Here is a 27990-nt window from a genome sequence, read left to right on the forward strand (position 1 = left end):
ATGCTTTTCAGAGTTACCGTGATTTTTCACAGATTTACGTGATTTTTGCTAAGGTGCAGCCTTTCTTTTGATGTGTCTAAATCAAGTTCAAGTTCACGTTTATTTGTCATTCCAGCCATATACAAGTATACAGTGGAAAGAAATATCGTTCCACCTCGTCCACAGTGCCAATACAGGCAGGACAGACAGGACACTGACATAGACATTGTAGGCAGGGTACACATAGTGCAAAGTGCAAATTACAAGGTAAATAAAGAATACAATATACACAACACACTAAGGGGATTTAAACCCTATTTCTGGAATTAGGGTGGATGCAAGTAGATTCCAGGGTGTTGAGGAGCCTGACAGCCTGCTGGAAGAAGCTGTTACAGAGTCTGGTGGAGCTAGCCTGTACACTCAGATATCTTTTTCCAGATGGCAGGAGGGCAAAGAGTTTGTGGGAGGGATGCGAGGGGTCATCTACTATACTGGAGGCCCTGTGTAAGCAGCGTTTGTGATAGGTGACAGAAATGGAAGGGAGGGAGGCTCCAATGATCTTTTCAGCTGTTTTCACAATTCGTTGCAGGGTCCTGCAGTCTGAAGCGTTGCGATTCCCAAACCAAACAGTGACACAGCTGGTCAAGGTGCTCTCAATGGTGCTTCTGTAGAAAGTGGTAAGACTGGACGGAGGAAGGTTTGCCCTCCTCAGTCACTGCAGGTAATAGAGATGCTGCATTGCCTTCTCGGCTAGGGAGGTGGTATTGAGGGACCAAGTGAGGTTATCTGTAATGTGTACACCAAGAAACATGATGCTTCTAACTGTCTCCACAGTGGAGATGTTGATGTACAGTGGGGAGTGATCAGCGTGGGCCCTCCTGAAGTCAATTATTATCTCTCTTGTTTTATTTACATTAAGAGATAGGTTGTTGTTTGTGCACCAGTCCACTAGTTGCTTCACCTCCTCTCTGTATGGTGACTCATCATTGTTGCTAATGAGGCCCATCCCTGTAATGTCATCAGCAAACTTGATGATGTAATTTGAACTGTGCTTGGCAGTACAGTCATGAGTCATCAATGTGGACAGCAGTGGGCTGAGCACACAGCCCTGGTGCTCATTGTGATGGTGCTGGAGGATTTATTACCGATCCGGACTGTCTGAGGTCTCTCGGTCAGAAAGTCCAGAATCCAGTTACAAAGGAAGGTGTTAAGGTTCAGCAAACTCAATTTTTGATGATTGTATTGAATGCTGAACTGAAGTCAATGAACAGCATTCTTACATAAGAGTCTTTCTTATCCAGTTGGGACAGGGCCGGGCCAGGTGAAAGGCAAGAGATACAGCATCATCAGTAGACCGGTTGGGGCGGTATGCAAACTGAAGGGGGGTCAAGAGGGGTAGGGAGTCCACATACTGTATGTAGCGCTCTCGGGTATCGGTATGCGCCCTCGCTGCTGCCGCCTCAGGTCGGCCCCTCACCGTTGGGGACTCACCTCCGGCGTCACTCAACAGGGACCCAGCCACTTGAGCTAAAGGGAACTCTCCCATCAGCCCCACGGCTGCGGTCCCTGCTATTCACAGGGAAGGGCGGTGACGTCACCGCGCTGGTAAGCAGGCTCGCACAACCCGCAATGGTGGCCTTATGCGTTACAGAGGAACAAGTAATAGGTTTATTCCATGCTGAAAAAAAGAAGAAAGAGAACACAACGTTTCGGCCGTGGAGCCTTCTTCAGGTGTCTGGAATAAACCTATTACTTGTTCCTTTGCAGCCTACGCATGCTGACGCAGCTAGTACTGTATGAAATATAGCTTGCGGTTATACTCCCGGTTTAATATGTCAAATCCCCAATCAAACAGCAGATATGTTCAAAAGCCGCATCGCCGGATAAGGAGATGAAAGCTAGTAACAAACGCCCGAATTGAGCTACTGGCATTTCTGTTTATCGCACAGTGTAACGCAGTTTTGTTCCTCAATTTTTTTCTTAATGGCAAAGATACGGCGCCCTTTCAAAGCGTGTGCGCCGGATCACGTGCCAGGCTGAAGGGGTGTGGTGCGCTGGGAGAGAAACAGCCGAGAGGTGGGAAAGGTATTTTTCAAACAGAAATTTCAAAAGAATTAACCGCGTTCAAAACGAAGCGTACTATTTGAAAGTATCCCGTCATCCACTTGAAAGCAAGATTTATTAAAAACTGCAGTTGCTTTGTTGTTTGTAACGTTATTCTGTCTTTGGACAACCAAGGTAGGCCTTTCTTCATTTTGAGATCAAACGAAGCAAAAACACGACTATTTGTTTTTCCAAATCGACATTGAATACTAAGCGGAGGTGAAAACGAAATTTTGTCCCCCTAGACCTCAAACCGATAAAGACGATTGCTTTTGCGTTAAGGTCCTGTTATATTAATGTAAGAATGTTTTCTAAATGGCCTCATAATATGAAGCTTTGATTAATTTAATGGGTTTGTTAATCCCGTTTCAGTCTCACACCAACTACAACAATTGAATATACAGTATATAGATATTTATATGTAGTTCATTGAATTAAATGCGCTTTAATTAATGTATGCTGCTTTAAAGTGGTGTATTAATACGATCTAGATTCTGTTAGGTGGATAACCAATTTCAAATTTCCCAAACTCGATGATACGAATACAATTTTAATTGTTTTAAAATTTTAAACGCACATTAATAAGTGATGATGGTATCAGAATGAATTTTAATGCATGCACTGGACTGAGCTAAGCTTTTTTGCTGGATTCTGAAATAGCACAACGTTAATACCTGTTCATTTGTCTACTTCAGTGCCCGGGAATAATGATTTTATCGCCGTGTTATTGTAGACTAGTTGTAGCAAGGCAGAGGGTGCTCAAGATGCCGTGAAGTGGTTTGGAAGGGGAGGCGGTAATGTACGAGAATAATCTGGCGTTTTTAGGCGCTGAGACCGATTTTAAACTATATGGTTTAAAGTTTTTTTTTTCCACTGAAAGTATTGTATTTTAACCGAGCTCATTGGTTAAAACAATTGGTTGTTTCCGTAAATTGTCTGCCCAGTGATGGATTGCACTGTGCACTGACCAGCTGAAGTCCATCCATGATCAGAAATGCACTCATTCCTGATGAGTATTGCAGCAATCCAGAGCCCATCATGGGAGCCCAAGGACAAATGCAGGACTGTACACTGGCCAGTCCATCAGAGGGATCATTTAGAGACCCCGATCATGCCTTTGGGAGGAAAGCCTTGTATGTTTTTTAACTGAAGCACGGTAGTAAGCCATGTGGGTCTTTTAGGCTAATTGTTTTAAACTGTTTTTGCCTAGATATTCTGCACGATGATGGATCGTAATCCATGCTTTCCTGACTCCAGAGGGACGAGTTTTTCCCCAATTCTGAGGAGAAATGTGTGTTTTCCTCCTGGGAACTTGTCTCGCTTGGCCCCAAGATTCAACCAGGATTCAAACAACAACAACCGAGCCGTAGAAACCAAAAAGGACTTTTCTGGATTGGGTAAGTTCTCCGTTCTTGTGTTGATTTGGTAGAGAAAGCGTGTGTAACATTACTGACATTAGATTTGATAAGTCTTACAACACTTTCTGTTGTTTAATTATTTGACTAAATATTCATTTAAAAAATTGTCTAACCTGTCCATTAGTGCATAACTGTAGGTGGTGTATTTAAGTATTGTCGTGCATACTTCGGATGTTGCCTTTCGTGATGAGATCATAGGACAGATTTCCTTCTGAGAACCCATCCATGCAGATCATTTTTGTATAGGCAACAGTGTACTGTGGACCTGTGGACCACTACTCTGGTGTCTACTAAACCTTTCTGCAGGCCCTTTTGCAGTGATTCTGCTTTGCATATCTGACCAGTTTACGAGCAGTTCTGTCAGAGATTTTTCTGGATCTAACAGATTTTGCCTTAACTTCAGCAGTTCCCTTAGCTTCCACTTCTTGATGATGTTTCCGACAGTGGAAGTTCCAAGCTGGAAGTGTTGAGATATCTTTTTATAGCCTTTCCTTGCTGAGTAAGAGCCAATTATCTTTATGTTCAAGTCCTCAGTCAGCTGCCCTGATTGTTTAGACTAGGCACAACCTCCTGAGAGGTTAGAAGGGTCAGAGTATTTATTAAACTCTGGAATTGTCTTCACCTGTCTTAATTTAAGGCCTAATGAATCAATCAAGTTTTTTGAGGCCTTAAAAAAGTATTAATGAATCAACTGGAATGGTGCCCAAACCTTTGCACATGCCACATTCACTGGTTTATTTTGTAAATCTGTTGGGTTCAACAAATAAATAGCAATTGTGCATTCAAATGTGCAGAAATATTTCATGTTCACGTTTGTACCCTGCAGAGCTTGTGTCAACTTCTTTTCACTTCGAAATTCTGTGAAGCATGCAGTTTGACCGGGGGTGCCCAAACCTTTGCATACAACTGTATAAACCCTACACCTTGGCAGCACATTTCTGTGTTTTTTGTGCAGTTAATAGTAGTTTAAGATAGGAGTTCCCAATAGTTATGTATGACCTGAAAAAGTATAAAGGGACAATCTCCAACATGTTTAGGAACTGAAGGTAGAGTCTAAATTAATCCTAATGTTAGGTCAATCAAAGGCTTAGCCAAGCCAGTGAGAGCTAAGCTAGAATGGTCCCCCATCCCAGTACTAGAAGAAGGGAAACCAGTAGGTTACAGTATGAGCCCCCAGGGCCAACCATGTGAACTGCTGGTTAGATTTGCTATTGAGTAGCTTAGACTGGTATATCTTTGTTATTTTGGCTCCACAGATGAGTGCACTTACCAGCCAGTATCTCTCACTAGCTGCTACTGGCCCGGAGTGTGTCAGTGCAGGGGTGGAAGGCAGTGCTCATTTTGTGAGACAGTCCCGTGTGCTGCAAGTCTGTTCACCTGATGAATGCATCCTGATAAAATGAACTCAAATAATGCTTCTCATTCTGAAATTTCCCAAAATGCCTTACATATAGGAATTTCCCCCATTGACCTGCAGATTCTTATTTAAGATTGCATTACTGTACGTCATCAGTTTTAATCTTTGTATAAATGCAGAACATGGATTAAATCAACCTTGTGTAATACTGTATCTGTGAATCCGGATTTGGAATGGATCCTAATTCTGTTACTAATCTTTATAAATTATTTAGTGGGAGGTTGTTTTTTTTCCATTTGGCTTGGTCTGGTGCAAACACACGAACTCGAGGTATTTAAATGTTAAATTAACTTGGGATTTGGTGAACATGGCAGTGACCTGCTTGTCTTTTTTTTTTTTTCAGGCGCTCGGAGTCTCCCCGCCCAGCCTACAGACCTGCCGATGGGGATTGTGGAGAAGTACAGGCGAGGGGAGACCCATGCAGTGTCAGCGTTGTACCAGCTGTCGCAGGTTCTCAAGTTTCAACTGGTCATGAAGGAAACGGTGACCCCAGGTAGGAATATATATCTCGCTGGGAAGATCCTCCCAAACTGTTTAGCAGTGGGATACTCTGTGAATACCTGATTCTTAGTATTTTGAAAATGCATCATTTTTAAGAAATGACCCGATCAATCCAACTATGGCAAAATAATTAAATTGAGTTTATTTGTAAATTTTGAATTCATACTTATAATAAAGTTGTCATATTGCCCTTGGATGTGTCACTGGGTTGCACTCAGTCCATTGTTTTTCTCATGTTTTCCCGGTTTCAGCTGACAACCACTGGTTAAGAAAGTAAACCAGTAAGCAAAGGTAGTTTCTAGTCCAGCTGTGAAGGTCATGTCTTTTCTTATGTGGAATTTTGTAAATTTAAATTCCCTTTTTTTACAGTAGCTGGCAACATCATTTCTTAAAAATACAGATTTAGTCAAGTCATATACAGATGTTTTAGCAGCACATCATATTTTTTGAAGATGAATGTTTCTCACAATCAATTTAGGACTCAGTGAACTTTGGAAGCTAGAAGTTGATTTACCTACAGTATATGTCGCCTTGCACAATAATGAATAATTATAACGAAAATTATAATCCATTTCCTTTTCTCAAACGTGCTCTGCTAAATTGCAAAGTCTTTTTTTTCCCCATTATCATGACCGTTCTGGAAATGTTAGTTTGGAAATACAGTATATCAAGATTATTTTCACTCTTTATTTTAATTTTTGTCCCCTTTAAATGCTGTATCTATGCATCTTTCATCCTTTTTGGTAAAAGAAAGCAGATTTTCTTTCTATGGAAACAGTCTGACATTGCAGTTTTAGAATGAACATAATACATTTTTCATTTTTAAGTGTGTGCTCTGTTGTGTAATTGATTTAGAACACTGAGTGCCTAAAGTCCTTCCATGATCAGAAATTTGCTCGTTCCTGATGAGGATTGCAGCAATCCAGAGCCCGTCCCAGGAGTACAAGGAACAGTGCAGTCCACTGTCAGTGTTACACTGTCCAGTCCATCACAGGGATGATTTAATAATAATAATAATAATAATAATAATTAATAATAATTGCTTACACTTATATAGCGCTGTTCTGGACACTCCACTCAAAGCACTTTACAGGTAATGGGGACTCCCCTCCACCACCACCAATGTGCAGCCCCACCTGGATGATGCTACGGCAGCCATAGTGCACCAGAACGCTCACCACACATCAGCTGTCAGTAGGGAGGAGAGCAGAGTAATGAAGCCAATTCAAAGATGGGGATTATTAGGAGGCCATTATTGGTAAGGGCCAATGGGAAATTTGGCCAGGACACCGGGTTTACACACCAACTCTTTTCGAGAAACACCCTGGGATTATTAATGACCACAGAGTCAGGACCTCGGTTTTACGTCTCATCCGAAGGACAGCGCCTTTTTACAGTATAGTGTCCCCATCACTATACTGGGGCATTAGGACCCACATGGACCGCAGAGTGAGGGCCCCTTGCTGGTCCCACTAACACCTCTTCCAGCAGCAACCTTAGTTTTTCCCAGGAGTCTCTCATCCAGTTACTGACCAATTGTGAGTTGCAGAGTGATATGGCTGCTGGACCCTTAGATTTAGAAACCCTGATTAAAACTAGTCAGCGTGCCTTTGGGAAGAGAGCCTTGTAAACCCAGGAGGAACACGCAGGCACCACACACAAGGCTTCCCTGCCCAGAGTTGAGCCCAGGCCCAGGGACCAGTGCCCATTGGCACTGATTGCCATATCACTGATTCTGCTCGCTAAAAACCTTAAATAAAAGAAGCCATGGGGAGCAGCATTAATGCTGTCATTGTCAATGATTTGTTTTCCCACCAGATCATGTTCAAAGTCTGTCCTTTGCCTTCTGTGCTGTGATTGATGGGGTGAAGTACAAGACGGGAACTGGGATGAACAAAAAGGAGGCCAAAGCCAAGGCTGCGCGGCTGGCCCTTGAAGAGCTGCTGCCCTCGTTCGAGTCGCAGCCTCAGCTTCCTGACGCCGCAGGTGCGCTAAAGCCAGGGGCTCAAAGCCACATTTATTGCAATGTAATTTGCCAAACCGCTCTATACCATACGGTGTCGCAGGAAGCCGGAGCCTACCCGGTAACCAACAAGCGCAAGGCAGGGTACACCCTGGACGGGACGCCAGTCCTTCACAGGGCAAGTGCAAGCCAATCATACATGGGGACAATTTGGAGGCCATGGTAAAGGCCGAGGGGGGAAATTTGACCTGGACACCGGGATAACTCCCTACTCTTATCGAGAAATGCCCGTGGAACTTGTGAACCGTTGAACTTGTGTGTAATGACCTCTGAGAGTCAGGACCTTGGTTTAACGTTTCATCCGAAAGATGGCGCCCAATACAGTATAGTGTCCCCGTCACTATACAGGGGCATTAGGACCCAAACAGACCACAGTGTGGGCACCCGCTGGTCCTAATAACATCACTTCCAGCAGCAACCATAGCTTCCCAGGAGTCTCCCGTCCAGGTACTGACCAGACTCGCACCTGCTGACCTTCAGTGGGCTGCTAGTTGGGAGCTGCAGGGTGATATGGCTGCTGGCTTTTATTGCAAGTATGACAAGGAATTTAAGATTGTCAAGATTTCAGGGGAAATGAAAATAGAAATGGACATCTGTCTAAAGGAAATATGTCAGTAACATTAAGAGACAATTAGTAATCGCCAGTCCTTCTTGGTTTTGTCAACCCATTTAGCTGCTTCTTGGTCAGTCTTGTAGTATATTACTTTTGCACAATTGAAGCACTCAGAATTGTCTGGAGCTCATGTTTCACGATTGCTAACGTGTGATGTTTGTCTTAGAACAGCCTAGCATTGCAGGTCCTGAAACTGATGAGGGAAATGCAAAAGATAGTGACATAGCACTTGCAGGTTTTACATGGACAACACAGTGTTGACAAGAGGCTACCAGTCTCTTTTCTTTCACCCTTTTGGCTAGTGTTGTCATTCCGGACAGTTTTAAAGGTCTTCTTGTAAAGGTATACTGACTGTTTTCTGCAGTGAGTGGCTGCATTGTATCATTTGTTAGGTCGGCATGGTATTGAGTTATCATATTCCTGTTTTCTTAGCGCAGTGTCATATATCAACAGAGCATAGCCTTTAAATCCTAATTAAACAATTACTGTGTTGAAGAATTGCTAAACTGATTAATTCCTATCAAGGTGAAGTTAAGTTGTAGTTTTTTGCTCATTTTTCTTTTTTGAGAATGCTGATGCAACAAGTAATCTTTAAATTCTACTGTTTTTTTTCCTGTTTCCAGCCACTTCAAACATTTTGTAACTTTTATTTATGTTTTAGGAGTGCAAATCCAGAAAGGGAAACTAACTGTAAGCTCTGTGAGCTGTGTTTTACATGGCTACCTTTCCTAGTGCTGTAGAAAGGTTGCTCAGCCATGTATAGGCACGGTGGAGACATGATTGGTTTTATTCCATTAAAAAAGCAAAAGCACTTTTTTTGCTTCCGTAAGTTATTCACCGCTGGCGAGATATTCATAACATCCACACAAACACTGTTCAGTTTGTGCAGGGTTTCGACTGAACAGGCCTTGGTTCTTCTGAGTTCACATTGCATTTTGACAGTGGCTAAATAAAATTCTGTTATGCCTTTTACTACATCCAATTATGTGGACAAATCCTAATTTTGGCATTTCCCTATGTGTCTTATCTGATGTGATTTCCCAGTCTAGTTATTTAATGATGAGATTGCTCATTAAGTTGTTGCATACAAACTTTTCATCAGGCTAGTTTCCATGTAAACAGTTAAAAATCAGGATGTTCATTTTTCTGCACCTCTTTATGCTAGTGCGAATAAAACTGCTCCCCCAACATTGCAAAATAATAATTTTGTTTCAGATTTTTCTTTATACACTTATATAAATTTTGTTTTCAGTCAGTCCACCTCCTTTGCCTGTGAAAGAGTTTCCTTGCACTGATTTCTACCCTGGAAGGTCAGCTTGTGGTACGTATAATTGCATTTTTAATTAATCTAATTACATAACAAGAGTGCCTGTTGAGGTAAAGTGATCCCCTAAAGAGAGCAGAAGTCAACTTATCAGTGGTGCATTAATAAGAAATCACTTTTCAAGGTATAACCAAAATGGCTTTTAAAGAATCAGAGATCGATAAGGGCGAAACTTTATTGTGCACTCTTAAGGAAATATGTCACACAAGCAAAACATAAAATCACATAACGTATATGAAATCACAACAGCAGTCTGTAGTAAATAAATGGATAAGTGAATAGGTAATGAGGTGGGCTACATTTACATACATGCATTGAACAGTTTTATTGAACAGGGGACAGAGAATGTTTTTATCTTAATTTTGTACCCTATACCAGCTTCCTTATAGGAGCATCATGAATTGAGTGATGAGAATGGAGTGTCTGTGTGGAATCAGCTGTGATGTTCCAGGCCATTATGATATAAATCACTAGGCTGGGGCTTCTGTTACCCAATTATTTTTCCTGACATTTTCACAATCCTGCACAGTTTAGTTTTACTTTTCAAGTACTGTAGGTAAAATACTGTAGGTTTCCATACCAAAGTGCCATATTAAATGCCAGGATGCTCTCAACAAAGCTGTAAGATAGTCTGTTGATTTGTAGGGAATAGGATTTTACGCCTACCTAAAAGTAATACAGTTGCTGTATAATACACTGCATTTTACATATAGGGTTCTTAAGTTGGTGCCTTCACAGGAGGTTCTGTGAACCTTTGCTTTTTCCTTTCACAGCATGTATTGTTTTCTAAAGCTTTTTGCTGTACCTAATTATTTTTTAAATCGGCACTAGTATTTCAAGAAATGGCATTTATTTTGAGCCAAAACGTAGACTACAATTGTGCTAGGAAATATTTCACTTGACGTCTTTCGACGAGAAATTCAGTGTTAAATTTGAGCTTGTTTTTGTGAACGGAGCTGTTTAATATTTGGTTCAAGACTTGAAAGACACGAAGCTGCAGTTTTAGACTTTTCTAAATTTGGTCTCTTCTGTGGACGCAGCACACTTGCGTTAGAAAGTGGTGCACTGTTCAGTACTGTACAGTATTTACTTTCGTTCATTTGCTCCGAGACCTTTTTATCACTCCTCTTTTAGGCCTGGAATGAGTTCTTCTTGCAGTGTATCTTTTTGCTTTTCTCATGCAGCTTCTTCTCAATACAAAGCTGTACACTCTTGTTTTTCGGAATTTCCTGGTAAATATGAACCTATAGTATTAGTATCCAAAACACCCACTAGTACTTCTTGAGCTGTTATTAAAAACAAATTAACCTATAATGTTAACTTTGCACGCCTTGGGTAATGAAGCAAAAACCGCCCTCGTTATTAATTCCACATCGGTTATAGGGTGCGTTCAATAAGAAAGGATCCTTGAAGCAGTACTGTGAGGTAGAAGGTGCTCTTAACGAATGTTTGATGAGAATATATTTTCTACCGAAACAGTAGCACAGCTCAACATTAATAAAATTCTTAACAGCCACTAGGGGGTGTCATAAGTTCTGACTGACCTTTCTCAGTCTTCTAACTTTCTGGTCTTAAAGGAGGTTTGACTGAGTTTTTAAAACTAAAGATTTGCTTTTCTACCAAATTTTAAGTAAGTGTTATTTTCCATTGTTTAGACACAGAGTGGCTACTTTCAAATATGAAACATTTGTTTTAATACAAACTGAATGCATGCCTTTCTGTTTGTAACAAAGCTAAACATCATGGACCGTCATTGCCACGAAATGCCAGTGTCCTGTGTTGTGTTACAGGACGGAGGAGTTCCTTATATGAGCAGATTACACAAGTCGTCAAGAAAGAGTTCAATGAGTTATTGGAGAAGTATCCAGAATTTAACTGCTCCAGAAAGACAGTGGCAGCTTTTGTCATTCAATCACGTAAGTGTGAACTGAGAATTCCGAAGTGCATCAGACAAGGGGAATTAAGTGTCCAGATACGGCAGGATATTTGAATGTACATTTTGGAATGATGTTTAATGCTCTTGTAAATTATTATACAACTTTAGTATTTAAACACAATGTAATTCTTTTGACTATATATTAGATCTTGATAATAACATACTCTGGATAATGTATACATTGTATAATTTGCTTAAGCCTAGAATCATAAATTTACTGTACTTAAAATCAAAACACCTGTTCTGTAGTCCATTCTTGTTTACTCCTTTACATATAAAGTAATATCTAATTCAGAATGTGTGTTTTTCAGTTTATGTGCAGTAGTTTAAAGGGGAACTGCAACACTATTTTTATAATTTGGGGTTAGAAAGAATCGGCATCGATGAGTGTATTTCAAACCACAATAAAAGTAATGTGTTAAACCTCCACTTTACATAACAAAATGGACAAAGTTTCCATGTGTGTGCAGTTCCATATTCTGCGATTCAGAAGGCGGCAACAAATGTTTCGGTCATGTGACTCGGCCCTATTTCATTGTAAAGAAGCAGGCTTGTGAACATCTCTTCAAATCCAGTAGAAACATTGCTTTAGACTTTGAGATGGTTTTGCTGAAACTACTTAACTCTGCATGCAGATCATGTTGGAATATTTCTGTGGTGAAATGTCTGCTGCACAACCTATATTTATTTGCTTGTACATGACATCACATTACATTAGTCATTACGGTAACTAGTGAGTAGGAAGGGCTGCTCATGTCACAGTTCTCACAAACTCTCGCTCTCACCCGTGGCAACGTGGAGACCATACAGGTCTTGCACAAATTTCAACATTTTGTGCTTGATTTAGAATGTGTAAAATTTTGTAATGCTGTCAATGAATTTATCTTTCTTGATTATTTACCAAGATTTAATAACCAGTCTAACAAGTTGGGACTGCAGCTCACCTTTAAATAGCCTCACATAAATCTGTGTTCAACAATTCAGAATAAAAACTGGACTAAAGCATAAAAGACATGCAGCATTCTAGCACAATGTTTTTAGTAAACTATTTTAATGCAAGACGTCAAACAAAATCGGAGAAAATCGGAGAAAACATAATAAAAATGCATCTCGAAAAATCATGTAAAGGTTTCTGTTTGAACCACGAGAGTCAGAATGAAAACATGACGAAGTGAGTGCCTTTTATGGTCTTCTTGGGCATAAACACAATACAAGCAGAACATAAAGCAATTTGGCCCGTCTGATTTGATAATAGATGATTGCTCCAAGGTTGCTCATCCAGCCCTTTGTTGATGGAAGCCAAACCTCCACAACCCTTTGGCTAAAGAAGTGCCCATTATTCTTGGTTTTAAAAGCACTACCTTGGCATTTCTGCTTGTCCTTAGAGGTCAACTGCATTAATTCCATCAATGCATTTGAGTGTTGTGAATGCTAGTGTCGGGTCCCATCATAGTTTTCTGTTATACTAAGACTAAAAAGGTTCAGATTTTTCAGCATGTCATTTTAAGACAGGATTATTTAAATCCCATAATACATCTAGGAAATTGAATAGGCTCAGTATTTTGTTACTTGAAAGAACAGTATTGTCTGTTTACTGTTTGCTGTGCGATCAGTGCTATTAATGTATAACCTACTCTACTTTTTGCATTTTTATTGTGAGTCAGTGTACTTCAGTTTGGTTCCGTCCGGAGGTGCAGTCAGGTCTTTTTCTCAGAACCGCACAAGAATGAAGTTGTGATGTAGCTTATACGATTTTGGACTTTTAATATCTCTCTTAAGAAATATGTGTTCTGGCCGGAATGTGTTAGATTTATCAGGGTTTTATGTCTGTAGCCACAGGATATGAAGTTGTAGCAATTGGAACAGGGGACACGAATACTAACCAGCACGCTACCGCAAATGGACGACTTCTTCATGACTCACATGCTGTTGTCACTGCAAGACGTTCCCTGCTGCGGTGAGTAGAGCGAGCCATAAATATACAAATTTGCTCACGAGAGTGTGCTTCCATTCTTTTTACCAGTGGACTCTGTATAAGTTTTAGTGTAATTATAAGGAATGTGAAAAGACTGTTAAGGATGATCTTATCTAATTTGCATTGTTTTAAGTTTTCCAGTATGATTCCTTCCATTTTTTATTACAAGGTAATATGTAAGCTGCTGTTTGCTGTTAAGTGGGGGTTTGACCTTTTTGCAATAGGAATGGGACCTTTCTATAGTATTGTATTAGAGAGGAACATCTTTTGGGACTTGGTAACTGTATTCAGTAGTTCCATTCTAAATATTGTTGTTTTAAGTTATGAACCATAAAGTTGGAAATAAAGCCCAGCATTTTACAGTGGTACCTTTTTAAACGCTTCTCAGATTTTCTTCCTTTCATAGTTTTCAAAAGCCGAGAACACATTGAAATTAATTTTTCAGATTTGTCGTTGTCCTTTTAGACTTTGAATGCAAACACTGGGGGAAAAGTAGTTAATAGGGTTTGAAAATGTAATCTGGTGTCACAGTGCAAGATGTTGCTCTTTGAAGAGGGCAGATTGAAAAAATACTCCTGGAATGCCTGTGATTAATTAATTAATTGCTTACACTTATATAGCACTTTTCTGGACACTCCACTCAAAGCGCTTTACAGGTAATGGGGACTCCCCTCCACCACCACCAATGTGCAGCCCCATCTGGATGATGCGACGGCAGCCATAGTGCGCCAGAACACTCACCACACATCAGCTATCAGTGGGGAGGAGAGCAGAGTAATGAAGCCAATTCATAGATGGGGATTATTAGGAGGCCATGATTGGTAAGGGCCAATGGGAAATTTGGCCAGGACGCTGGGGTTATACCCCTACTCTTTTCGAGAAACGCCCTGGGATTTTTAATGACCACAGAGAGTTAGGACCTCGGTTTTACGTCTCATCCGGAAGACGGCACCTGTTTTTACAGTATAGTGTCACCGTCGCTATACTGGGGCATTAGGACCCACATGGACACCGCAGGGTGAGCACCCCCTGCTGGCCCCACTAACACCTCTTCCAGCAGCAACCTTAGTTTTTCCCAGGGGGTCTCCCATCCAGGTATTGACCAGGCTCACACCTGCTGAGCTTCAGTGGGTTGTCAGTTGTGAGTTGCAGGGTGATATGGCTGCTGGCTGTAGCAGAAGCCATACCATATCAATGCCTGTGATAGTGTTGATAGCTCCTGCTACAGTACATCAAAGAAAAAATGAAGCTTTTTACATTTGTCCAGTTAAGAAGTAATGACTGTATGCATTTTTCATTTGCTTACGCTTCCAATTGTAAGTACTTTTTACAGTGTGTAGTATTTTATTATTCAATTTGTTTATTTGACATTGCATTCTTTTGATTCTTCAAAACCATCTGTTTGATCACTTATTTTAAATGCTGTCCTGAATGTGATGTATTTTTACGATAATCTAAAGTTAGTGTATAATTTTCAATATGCACTTTTAAGACACAATAAATTATATAAGAGAGCAATAACCATTCTATTTTATGTTCCAGTCTAAAACATACTGAAAAATCTTCAGTAAAATAAATCCCAAACCTAATTTTTATGTTTTCATGTCTGATGCTTCAGGTTAAAATCATTCTCATTAAGACCTGTACTCGTATGGTTATCCGATTCACACAGCTTTAGTGCGTTAGTGATCTTTGTACTGCCTGAAACAAGACGTTTCCATGAATGTTGCTTCCAGTATTCGTAGATCATTGGAATTTCAGTGTCCTCACTGGTTTAATCTAATCTAAACTACTTGAGGAGCTTCACGCTGGACTTCTTGAGGAGAAGTTGGAAGTGAGGTACTGTAGCAGCAGCATGTAGTTTCCCAGTAGCTGCAGTTAAAACTGGTCCTGTGGGCGGCTTCAATCAGGGGTTTGGATCAACAGCTCCAGATGAACAGTGAACTGCGGCAGTGCCCTTTCTCCCTGCTGTAGGTGTAAACTTCTCTCCACCTCAGTCAGAAATGGAAATGACTGCACCCTTTTTTTAAAAGAAAAAAAACATTTAAAAAATGTTACTGGCTGTCAGAACTCATTGCTTTTGAAGGCAAGAAAACCACGAAGTGAATTCTTTTGAGCAAAACTCCGCTAACGTATGTTAGTAAGAAAAAGCTGAAGTACTGTAAGTTTAGTTTCTGAAGTTAATGTTAAATAGAAGATAAGCTGAACAGGATAGCATACTGTACATCTAAAATGCAGATGTAACAAAGTAAAATTGCTTGGATCTACCTCCAGATCATTTCTGTTCATTTACCTCATATTACCAGCGCTCAGAATTGGGCACTTTGGCAAGATTTAAGTTCTCTTAAGTCCTTTTTTCCTATTCCCCCTTTAAAATGCCAACCAGGTATCACTGAAAACTTTTACATGTATTGATTGCAAGAGCAATTGCTGTTTCAGCTAGTTTCAATCGACAGTTTGAATTCACGTCTGAATCAGTATGTACATTTAAGTCTTATTAAGCAATAGGGTATGAATCTATTTTACTATATGCTGCAATGCGTATCATCTCGATACATTGTATTTCTGTTTTGAATTTATAAAATTGTGTAGTATGCAAAACAAAGGAGCTGGTGTTTTAAGGCAACAGTGTGCACAGAAATTGCTGTTCCACAGATACAAATTAATGTCATTGTCATTAAATCGGGCAAAAATTGGTATCCATTAACTAGTGTGTAAATTCAAAACAAGAATGCGCGTCAAGTTGCATCATGTAACAGCTGCCGAAATGTAGGATTGGCACGGTCTTTAATATGCATATTTAGTGGGTGAAACGTACTGTTTCGTTAGAGGTCTGCATGCAGTAGTTCTTGCCAGTGTCCTTTGACAATAGAGGGCAGTGCAAGTATGAGCTTGGGTCATGGCAGTAGACAGCTGTGCCTGGGATTTGCCAAGTGATGACGTGCAAAAGATGCCATTCAAAACAGAACCGCTTTGAGTCATTGATGGTATGGTGATCAAATTGAGAATTTCAAGGTGTGCCTTTTCAGGTATCGTTTTGACTACAGAAACTCTTCACAGCTCAAATAAGATGAAGAAGCCGGAATATATCTACATATTGAAGCGCTGTTATAGTTCAGTGGTTCAGGCTAGATATCCCGATTTACATCCTGGTTCTCATGTTACGTTTCCTCACAAAATTGAGCAAAAATAAAATTTTGGCAGCAGAACCAAAGACAGACCCAGAGACAGAACTGGTTTTTGAATTTGCCTTTGAATTGGTGAGAGGTGAGTAGTGGCAGTAGAAGGCCAATACCTTTGTTTAATCACAACTATGTAGAAAATAGAAAAGATTTGCTGTTCTAAAGTACCACAGTCTATTTGGTTCCCCTTATAGAACACCTCAAATTAATTTAATTTTCAGGTATTGTTCACTATATCTTTAATTAGCAACCCCTTTCATGCGTATATGCAATTAAATCAGTCATTCATTATTCGTTCTGCAAATGGTACTTTGTGTCAGTAATGAAAGAGCATGCTTTCAGAGTGGAACTGTAACACTATTTTTATATTTCAGGATTAGAAAGGATCAGAATTGATGAGTGCATTTCAAACCACAGGGAAGGTAAAATGTACACTGTAACTTGTAAAACCTCCAATTTACATCACAAAATAATTTCCAGGTATGCACAGTGCCATATTCTGTGATTCAAAATGAGGCAACAAAACTTTCAGTGACGTGTGCAGCCTTATGACATTGTTGTGAATACATCTCTTTTAATCCAATAGAAATATTGCTTTTGACCTCTAGGCAGCTTTGTCGACAAATACTCCTGGTCAACTCTGCATGCAGATCACGTTGGAACATTTCTCCTGTGAAATGTCTGCTGCACAACCTGTACTTATTTGCTCGTACATCACATTACATCCGTCATTACAGTGACTAGCGAGCAGGAAGGGCCACATCACGTCGCAATTCGTGGGAACTCTCACTCTCGCCTGTGGCGAGACCTGGGCTTTGCGATAACAGTACTTTCTCAGATCTCACGATTTTGTGCTTAATTTGAAATTCGTAATTTTTTTCTATAATGTCAATGAATTTATTTTGTTACCAAGATTTAATTACCGGTCTGAGAAATTGGGACTGCAATTCTCCTTCAACAAAGGTTTTTTGTTTGCCATTTAGTTTTATGCAGTGCCTGTTAAGGAATGACTTTGTGATCTCTTATGATGCTCGTTGTTGGATGTCAGGACGTGCTTACCTTTATCTCTGGGTAGGAATTACTCACACAGGAGAACTCTTGTCAAATTTAACGGCGACAGCTGTGGAGGAAAGGCTGCTATTTGACATTTTTCTCTGGAGGATGAACAGGTACCAGATCACTCGTATGCCATTAGACCAGGACAAAGAGGAGCTTGTGAAGGATGTTGTGAATCAGATAGATAGATAAGACTTTATTGATCTCGAAAGTCATAGCCTAGGGCAGCGTTATACACCCTGACAGCCGCCGGGAGGAAGGACCTGCGGAAACGTTCCCTTGAACACCGTAGCTGGAGCAGTCTGCTGCTAAAAGTGCTCCGCTGCCCAATAACAGTCCCATGAAGCGGATGAGAGGAGTTGTTCATGATGGCTGTGAGCTTGGTCAAATCAAATCCAGTGCTTGGTGGTGTCTTTATAAGATTAAGTGCCCACAGCTCAGCATACAAGAAACTCGATGCCAATGTGTTATCTGTGTGAGTGATGGTGACCTGATAAACACTGGAAAGTTTGGTTGTTTGACAGTGTAGCTTTAAGCCTTGCCTGTTTACTTGTATCTATTTTAGGGGTTGCAAATAATTCAAGCAATAGTGGATTTTAAAAAATACTTTTATTAATGCACATTCCAGGTGAGGCATTCAAGCATTCAGACTGGTTATTTTCCCCACCAGCGTATGAACGAAAAGATTCACTTTTCTATTCGTGTCTGTGAACTAGGGACATTAGTAACTCTTGCTACAGATAAGCTGGGTCTATTCTTAACTGACTCCTAGATATAATCAGATCCCTTCCAGTACTTAAATCGTGATATTGGGCTTGGTTTTATGCCCTTGATTCCTAGACAGTGTAGAATTCTCCCAAGGATGCCAGGAGACTTGGTCTTCTGGTGTAATGATTTATTACAGTCTAGAGAGAAGTGAGAGTCCTGGTAAAAACCATAAATTAGAATCCGTGGCCTAGTTATCTGGTACAGATTTCTTTAAATCTTTCAGCTTTCAGCTTAATGGAGTGGATCTGCTGTAACTTAGAATAATGACTTTAGTCAGACAGATAAATAACATTAGAAATGGCATCCATTTATATATAACACGGATACCTCTTTGTTGTAGACATTTTTTTCAGTTGTTGGACTGCAAACTTTGTCATGCCTGGTCAGTCCAGTTTTGTGTCGGTCTTAGGTGTGGTAGATCAAACATGAAGCTGTTATTCGAGCTGCGAAAAGACTTGCTTAAGTGATTTGTTTGGATGGAAAGTGTGTATATATGTGGGATGTTCCATTGGCCTTGCATATCGAGTGTGGCGACAAGTGTGTGATCGGTTCAGTCTGAACCCTGTTTTTACTGCTGCAGGGGTTAGATTTGGGATCTGGGCTTAACCATGATTCATGGTCATCAGTGAAGGATGCATCTAGCCCTAAACGTTCAGCACAAGTCAGTGCAGGCTTTTGGTATGTCCTAAGTTGAATGATTCAATAGGTGGCATATCAGAGGAGCTTGTCTGAACCTCCTCATTCTCCCCGTTTTAGTACTTGCATTGTTGGTGTGAGCTCTGACACAGACTATTCCAAATTGTGTCAGACATAAACATAATTGGTGATTGTAGTATTAAAGAGTCCTTTGATACTTAGTGCCCCAGTATGTTCTACTAATAAATATAATCTATCGGTCTTTACGTAAGCACTATAACGTTCTAAGTGTTAATGTTCCCTTTCCTATTTGTTTAGGAAAACATTGAAGTCCTTACATATTAACAAAAATAAACTTGTGTAAAGTACATAAGTAAAGTGAACTCTTCAACTGTTTTATTATAAATGTATTTTCTGTACGGCATGACTCATTCATTTCAGGAATTTCCGCAACCTCGACATGTCTCATAAGACCGTTCATAGCATTGCTTGGAAAAGGGTAGGAGGAAAGGTTGTGTTCCGGGGCCTCGTTGTTGAAGGCTCACATTACAGCTGTAAGGAGCTGAAAACATCTTTCAGATACCAGTTCCTAAAGCAGTGTTGGTGAAGTAAAACTTCAGAACAAAGGAGTGCATGACGAGGGTCTCCGAAGTATTTTCCAATCATAAATATGGGGCAATGGACAGATGTCTTCATTTTGCAGATTTTTGGCTGTCTTTTTAGAGATTCTTTGGACACTACTCTTTCTTTATGATATCAGTATGCTTTTTTCTGCAGTTTTCTTTGGTTGTTTTGGCCGAACAGTTGCACTTAATTCTTTTTGGTAACAAATGGATGTGATCTGCTGTGTGTTCATGAAGTTGAACGTATTTGATGTTTTAAATTGCTAGAATAAATATGCTAAAATGCCTCATTCATTGATTCTTCTCAATTAAAAGAATAAAATCATTACAACTATTTTTACAACTCAATTATTGCTTGGGTTTGATGTATTATTATGGAGTTTGTTGATCATCTCAATCCTCTTCTGTACCCTGATCTTAGATGTTGATATACAGTCTGGATTGGCCTTTTAAAACAATTTTTAATGTCCAAATACTTTTCTCCATTGCAGATTTGAATCTTTGAAGGCTTTAATTAGAATGAAATCTGTAAGGCTGTGAAAAGAAAATGGGTTTTAGTGGATTTTAAGATACTGATGTGTTTTAAGCTTGTTAAATAATACATTTTATGTAGTGCCTTTAAAAGTGGCTTCTCAAAGCACTGTACATTAAGAAAAAATACACAATGAGAGGAGGCTGCAGAACTACACAATTACCCAAGGGGCCCACAGAACCAGTTAAATGAAAGCCCTTAATTTGAAAGGCCTCAGGTGACTCTCTGATATCTTTAGAGATGGAGTTCCAGAGCTTTGGGGTGTAGCTAGTGAGGGCCACATCAGCAGAGGAGTGTAGACGAGCTTGGAGGACAGACAGGAGACCAGAATTAGAAGAATGAAGGTTGGGAAGTGGGGAATAGGGAGATACTGTAAGTAAAACAGGTATTGAGGTGTTAAGCCAAATGATGCAAATTGCTTAATATGCATCTGAAAAACAATCTTCTGAAGGGGACTGATATTAAGAGTTACAGCAGGGATGTTTTTAATTCTAGACTTTTTGTGGGGCGCTAGAGTGGATAGGTTGGCACTGTACACTGTACAGGGTTGAACCACCAAGAGGCAGCATTGTGACAGTCCCAGGGATGCATTCCCCACATTCTCAAGAGGGAATTGGGGAACCGGCTGCACCCTGTCAGAACACTCGGTGTCGAGTCAGAGTTTGTTTTACAAGACCCCCAAAGTCACTCGGGGCAGTGAGCGTGAGAGATCTCGAGGATGATGAGATCCTTTGGGGACGGTTATATAGAAGGTTACAAAATACTCTGCTGAAGGGAACGGAAGGTTAAGACTTTGCTTATTTAGTAGCAGCCTCGGTCGTTTCTGTGTTGGCTCACGGGTAAGAAGAGAGACGGGTAAGGAGCGAGTCCAGCCAGTCCGAATCGCCTGGGTGAGAATCTTCCACTGCTACAAGATTCTGAAGTGGAGTTCAACGTGCAGATAGAAGGGTAACTAGAGGGTAGGACTGGGCCTGGGGTGGTTCTCTGGGCCTTTAATTCTGCCCTGCGCAGGTGGGGTTTTTTGTTTCCTCTTGCAATGCTGCCGTCAAGGAGAATGTGTTACAGGTGGGTAGAACTTAAAAGCTTTTATAGTTTCTTAAAACCTAGAAACTATTAACTATGTTAAAACTTAGTTAAGTACCGTAACTACCATAAACCTATAGCCTTAAAAGTGGAGGGTACAGGCAGATTTTTAGAACTCTCAAACATTAAGACCCATTATTGCGAATGCATGTAATTGTTATCTATTCACTTGTCCTTAAAGAAGGAACCTTCCTACAGGATGCCTTGTTGACTTATTTACTGGGTTTCAGGATTTGACATGTGTAACTGTTTTTACAGGTACCTGTACCGGCACCTTTTACTGTTTTACAGTAAAAAATCCACAATGGTAAAGAAATCAATATTTCAGCTGGATCTGAACTCCCAGCTTCTCACTTTAAAAAGAAACATCACTATCCATCTGTACATGAATCAGCTGCCGAAGGGGTCTGCACAGCTTCCACCTCGCCTGTAAGTACTTACTGAATAACATGCAGCAGCATAGTAATAAAGCATTTTAAATGGGCATTACTCTAGTCAATACATTTTAGATGCTTTTGAACCCTTTTAAATAACACTATTTAACAATATATACAGTAATATTACATGTGTATTGTAGGAGGTATCCCAGAATGTGGAAATATTGCTCATTATCTGCAAACTCCTTGACATGAATTATTTTTGTTTCAGACATTTTAACCCATGTTCTATTTCTGCCTGGGAAGTGAACAACCAGATTGGCCTGCATGTGACGATAGAAGGCAAAGTCTTCTCTGTGTTTTCCTCACCATTAACCCAGATGCCCACCAAGATAGTGAGCATGTCAGCAAGTGACAAAATTACTCAATGGCAGGTGCTTGGTCTGCAGGGAGCTCTCCTAAGCCATTTCATTGAGCCCATCTATGTCGGAAGCATTTTAATAGGTAGGTTTCTGAAATGTGTCCTTTGGAACCTTCTTCGGGGAGTATACTGTAAGTGTAATTGTCATTTCATTATCCACTGTGATAATAATGTACTGTATAAAAACGTACTGCCTCTTCTTTGTAATACTGTGCGAGTTGACTCACAGCTTACGCATAACTTAAGTTATGCGGTCGCAGGTTTAAGCGTTCAGAAGATTAAAAATATTGGAAAGAAAGGTTTGAATTCTGTGAAAAAATCAAGCACGCTTATGAGAGCATGTTCGTCTATACAGGTGTCTTATTTGCTTTTATTTGCTGTTTTTATACTTAGATTAATTACTGTGAGAGGTTCGTAGGGTTTTTTAATAAAGGCTGTAGGGTAAAATTTGTGCGCAATTTTGGCTTTACATGCTGCTCGGAATTCCTAACCCCTGCGTAAGTTACAAGTCGACTGTACTTTTTTTGTTACCTTCAGGGGATGCCAGCTGCAGTGATGTCCGTGGACTCGAGATTGCTGTCAAACAGCGGGTTGAAGGGATCACTTCAAAGCTTCCCATGTATTACTGTGTGTACAGACCTCACATCAGCCTGGCTTCTGCTGTCCACACAACAGAAGTGAATTCAGGCCAGAGGGCACTGAGTATGAACTGGAGTAAGGGTGATATTTCTGTGGAACTGGTGGATGGATTTACAGGGAAAACAGTTGAAGAGTAAGTGTCCTGCTCTATTTGAACTGGTGCAGTCTGTTTGCAAAATTTAGCCTCTAAAAGGAAATGTTCATGTGGTCTAACTAGGAAGTGGTAAAGGTACATTTGAGAACCTGATGTGATTAGGAGAGCGGTAGTTTGAAAATCTTCCTTGTATCACAATTTATACAGAAGATCATGAGAGGTACTGAGAATCGTGATAAACCTATCATCACAAAATATTCAGTGGTTTGGAAAATTAGTCTTTCATGGCAGGTGGATTGACATTTTATTGAGCAGAAGTGAGGCAGGTCAATTCATTATCTGCCTATGTGGCAGCAAAAGGGAGTCTCCTGTGAAAGCTGCAGGCTAGTAACGGGTTCTCTTGTTGAAAGGTGTACAAGTTACACATCTGAAATGCATCCTCTGCACTTAAGTTCTAGATGTTTGCATTTGGGATGTGCAGCTCATACATCTTCCAGCCTTCCCTGGAGGACGGGGAGCATGTAGAATCCCTGGATTTGATCAGTGGAGCCCCAAATGATCAGATTACTGTCAAGCCCAGATGTGTAGCAACTAGGCGAACATTATTGACTGGTCTATCACACTTGGACCTTCCCTATCGATTGGTTTGTTGTACGCAATAAATAGAGTATTGTTGTACACATCTCTTCCCCTCTATCTGACCCCAAGAGGGATATCTGTGGAAACCGGTAATGTCTGTGTAAACCTATAAATGTATTGTTTACCAGAACTTAGGTCTATGGTGAGGTGACTTTATAGACTTTGAAGCACTATACTCCTGATTAGTTCCTTTCTGTGTTCCTCTTGTTTTTCACAGGGCTTGACAAGTCGAATCTCCTCTCATTTATGCCCTGTTAAACCTTGTGCTAATGAGGTTATTTAGTGCTGATGCAGCGAAGTTGCTCAAGTGTATCACAATCAGACATGATTCTTTAATCACAATTTGGCCAAAAACATTTAATCAATTTCCCAAAAAATGTTTTGCCCTTTCACACCGACAAAGCTAACCACATCTTTTTATTTTTTTGTGCCATTTGTGTTCTGCTGCTGAAGTAACTAGGAAATCTACTGTAGATTTTCTATTTTTTTATCCGCTTGGCACTGAAAGTGTAGCAGTATTACAAATGATGTATTTCTAGTATGATTGTGTTGTTTATAGGAATACGGTCACATGAAGTAGTAAAATACTAAATAGGAATTCTTTAAAGGAAAGGTAGGGAACTAAGTCATCGTTAATCATGAGACTTGTACAAATAACATTTTAACATTAACAACATGTTCTGTATTATGATTTGTTCTTTACTTGCCAGTGTAAACTTTTTTTGAGTGTTGAATTTCACATTTTTTTAAATTACCCATTTCTGCTTTCTCACTTTGTGAAGTTTAATCTGCTGAAGAAACAAGGTGCAGAAATTGAACTTGCTTCTGGGCAGTTTGTTCCTCTTTAGAATATTCAGAATAATATTCTGAATAATTGTTTTGTAGCATGGGGTCTGTTCGTGTCTTTCTGTGTGTGAATACAGAGGACAGGCTTGTTTGAAGTCTTTATCCATTTTTGTGCAAACTGTCTGACACTTTTCCTAATAGAGTACTGAATTCTCAAAATTGAAGACAAGGAGTTTAGAAGTGTAAGGCGATTGCACAATTTCAACTTCAGATCAAGGAAGTACAGTATTGTAAGAAATACAAAAGGTCTTCATTTTTTGGTAGCATTGAGGAGTAATTTAATTTTGTCTTCCTTGTCAGGTCACCATTTAAAACTGGTGTGGCTCTGGCAAGTCGCCTGTGTAAAGCTGCAATGCTGAGCCGATTTAATTTAGTTGCCAAAGAGGCTGAAAGAGAAGACCTGCTTCATGCTACCTCTTACTATGAAGCAAAGGTAACAGACTTCATGTACTGCATCTGCTGCTTTGATTTTACCAGTGTCCAATGCTAGAGTGATATTCTAGTTTTACATTTGTGATACTCACCCTGAAATTTTGTTTTGTGGAATGCATGCAGTGACTCCAGCCATCCTAATGTTTGAGTCACAAAGAAGGTAATATTTTAAAATCTGAATTTGAATAATGTTATTACATAATGATTCTCAATCATCTGCATATTTCCTCAGGTTGTAAGTGTTCTGCAATCTGAAAATGTTATAAAAATCACAGTGTTCACTGTGATGTAAAATTGATTGTTGCATACCAGGTTAGAGTGACAGATTTTGTTAATTAAAAAATTAGAAGTATGATCTCATACTGCAAGTATGTAATTGTCTTTGTTCTGAAACATTTGTGTGGGTTGTCGAATATGGTATACATGTACATCACAGTGGAGGCCAGATGTTTATTTTCAATGGTTAGTCTCTTCCATAGTTCTTGTTTTATTTGGTATCCTTTTCATTAGTGAAATTGTAAGCCTCCACCAAAAAAAGCTATGTCAAATGTACTTTTCATTAATATTTTAATTTATTAAATCACATTTGTCAGAGCTAAGTATCGCACTAATGTTGTGCTGTAGATTGCGTGAAACATTCTAAAAATGTACCTCCCATTTTCTAGCTTTTTTCCCTCACTTTAATCTCCGTTTTGAAATCAGAGTGATGCTGATAGACAATTTCCTGCTGTAGCTGTTTGCTCAAAATTACATTTATTCAAAATGCATTTCTTTTGCCAAAAGTCCAAATCCAGGTAAAATGATAATATAGTTTTACTCTTATCACTTTAGCTGTATAATTGGTATTGGTATCAATGTCTCGCGTTTAAACGTCAATAACGATGGGCCAGTATAATGTCAAAATGTCTTGCATTTGATTTTCTGTGAACTTGAAAGAAATGGTAAAATGCAAGTCTTTAGAAATGGCAAAAGTTATGCTACAAATATGGGTATGAAAATGGTGAATATCAGGAATTGACTGAGTTTTTAGACAATAACTAAAATATTTATTAATAACCCCCAACTTGTAAGTGATTTATCCAGAATATACCCGAGCAGTTGGTATAATTAGAGGCATGTGAATTCTTTGTTCTCTCGCACAGCTTTGGTGAAAAGAGTAATAATCCAGTCACGCTTGATTTAACAAATGTTTGTTTACAATGACTATGACACACAACATAAACATACCGCACACAAGTTACTCTGTGTATACAGTATGTACAGACAAGCCACTCCAGAGGCTTAACTTTCTAATTACCCAGAAAACCCCAGACTGCTACCAAGTACTGTATAGGACTCTTAAATACAGAGCCTACAGAGACCTGGATGCCACAAAATAAATGGGATCCTATGTAATCTAAAGAAGTACCCCCCCAGCAGGAAAGGCCATCTTTAGATGAAGTATCTTTTACTTGGGAAACCCAAGTTCCCTAAAAACACATAATGGCAAGCCCTCTTTAGAAAGGTTCAAATACTTAGGTCTTATCTGGTTTTGTCTGGATGATCATGAAGCAGAGGCTTCTTGTTTTTTTCCTCTCCTTCTCTGTGGAGATTTATCCACAACTAAATTAGGTAAACCAAGCCATCACAGGATCTGGACCACCTACATCTCAGCAAAAATCCCCTCTGGAAAGTTTACACTGCCAGGCTTTACACAATTGATCTAAACTTTTATCTTAGAGATGCTTCCTAGTTGCCTATAATTGTAAGAGTTAGGATCTTGATAATATACTCTGGACTGTGCATACTGTATCAGGAGGCATCAGCATCAGGAGAATGCACTCTGAAAGAATTCAGCGTTTACTAGTTTGACTGTCCTAGCAGAACAGAGTAAGCACATTTATTACCAAATTGTCATGCAGATTTCACAGTCTATTTTCTTAAAAATACAAAATGGGGAAGATTGCACCTCGGTAGTACTAGTAACCTCCTTTAAGCATAGAGAAAAGGATGTCGATACTAATTGACAAACAGCCACACAGTACCTACAGTTTTAAAATGAAAGGACATTTATTTTTTGTTTTGTTTTTAGATGTCCTCAAAGTCCTATCAAGAAGCAAAAATCGTCCTGAAGACCTGTCTAGGGGATAGTGGCTTTGGTTCTTGGCTTGTGAAGTCGCCAGTCAGTGACCAATTCTGTATATAACTGCACATCATGAAGAGGACTTAGAAGGAAGTCCTTCACAGCCGTATACATGGTAATAAAGTACTGATTAGCAGCAAGCACTTGTGTACTGAGAACTTTTTGGAAATCGCTGATTTAAAAGATTCTGAATGTTTTCAGAGCAAAGTCTCTAGTGTGTGTTACATTAGTGATGCATGTACACTGATGCATGCAAGTGAACTAGCTTATTTCTGTTTGTTCTGTTTGTAGAACCTATAAACAAAAGTATCTTGCGTTAGTCTAAAATTTGCATTTTGCTTTAATCATTTAAGTCATGTAAAAGATTTTCTTAATATTGATGATGTTCTCCATTTGCATTATGAGTGGAAGGATTCTGTTATGAGCATAAAGGTTTTGAGGAATTTGTCTATGTTCTTAAGTCCTTAAGTATTTAAATTTGTGAGAGTTGAATTTTCATGCTCAGGATCTAAAGCAAGCATAATTATTGCAGTTCTGTTTAATGTACAGGAGAAAAATAAAATGCCAAAAAATGATAGAAAGAATTTAAATGTTTTTTAATGCAAAATGTATGTTAAAATGTGCATGTTAAATAACTGACACCACATGCTAGAGCTTGAAAAAGCTATCTAAAAAAAACTGTTTTACATGGCATGTTCTCCAATAGTGGCCAACAAGAAACTCAAACATACTGTAGGTGTGCTGAAAAAGAAGTATTATGATTTTACTTCAACAGTGCACTTGATAACCATTTGTTTCAGTGGAAGTGTTTTATAAATGCTAAAATGCTCTGAACAAACAGCATTAACAGCATTAATAAATAAAAATGAGTGTATGAGAGTATATTTAGATTTTTTTCAGAAGGCCTTTGGTTGGTTCTCATACAATTAATTCTCAGACTACAGGCATTCCAGGTATTTTGCTTTGCAAGAATTTAATGGTTAGGAAACTGTACAGATAAGGGGTGAATACTCAGACTGGGGTAATGGGTGCAGTATACTGTATCAATGGTCTGTGTTAGGACCACTGCTCTTCCTCTTGTTATATCAATGATCTATATTCTTGTAATTTTAGCAGTCTAGTCATTCTGCAGATGATACCAAGCTAGAAGGATTGGTAAATTGTAATGGCTACAAATTAAATTTTGCCAAGAATAGTACCTAATCCAAAAAACCTTGGACCAAATTCAGCACTGGGAAAACCCTTCTTAGA

The 27990-nt window shown here is 39.5% G+C and overlaps 1 protein-coding gene across 3 annotated transcripts; it reads left to right on the forward strand.

Annotated features, from left to right (window-relative positions):
- Positions 1–1844: 1844 nt before the first annotated feature.
- Positions 1845–27323, forward strand: adad1 (adenosine deaminase domain containing 1 (testis-specific)). 3 transcript variants are annotated; one of them, XM_088637313.1, is made up of 12 exons: positions 1845–2055; positions 3293–3479; positions 5261–5410; positions 7237–7404; positions 9307–9375; positions 11169–11294; positions 13148–13271; positions 21428–21598; positions 21818–22050; positions 22505–22739; positions 24486–24618; positions 26689–27323. In XM_088637313.1, the coding sequence occupies exons 2-12, from the start codon at positions 3305–3307 to the stop codon at positions 26800–26802; spliced, it is 1698 nt and encodes a 565-aa protein (XP_088493439.1). In that variant the 5' UTR covers positions 1845–2055; positions 3293–3304; the 3' UTR covers positions 26803–27323. The 3 variants fall into 3 exon arrangements, with proteins under 3 accessions (XP_088493439.1, XP_088493423.1, XP_088493431.1); XM_088637297.1 differs by having other exon boundaries at positions 1846–2064; XM_088637305.1 differs by lacking the exon at positions 1845–2055 and adding an exon at positions 2071–2217.
- The last annotated feature ends 667 nt before the right edge of the window (positions 27324–27990 follow it).

Source organism: Lepisosteus platostomus, chromosome 1, assembly GCF_059453375.1.
Source record: "Lepisosteus platostomus isolate fLepPlt1 chromosome 1, fLepPlt1.hap1, whole genome shotgun sequence".
Classification (NCBI taxonomy): domain Eukaryota; kingdom Metazoa; phylum Chordata; class Actinopteri; order Semionotiformes; family Lepisosteidae; genus Lepisosteus; species Lepisosteus platostomus.

What these genes read in the sequence shown, in the direction of transcription:
- adad1 (XM_088637313.1), top strand. Translation starts at nt 3,305, where the DNA reads ATGATGGATCGTAATCCATGCTTTCCTGACTCCAGAGGGACGAGTTTT. An exon ending in CCCTGGAAGGTCAGCTTGTG is followed by an intron (nt 9,376 to 11,168) that starts GTACGTATAATT and finishes GTTGTGTTACAG; the next exon opens with GACGGAGGAGTTCCTTATAT. An exon ending in ACAGGGAAAACAGTTGAAGA is followed by an intron (nt 22,740 to 24,485) that starts GTAAGTGTCCTG and finishes CTTCCTTGTCAG; the next exon opens with GTCACCATTTAAAACTGGTG.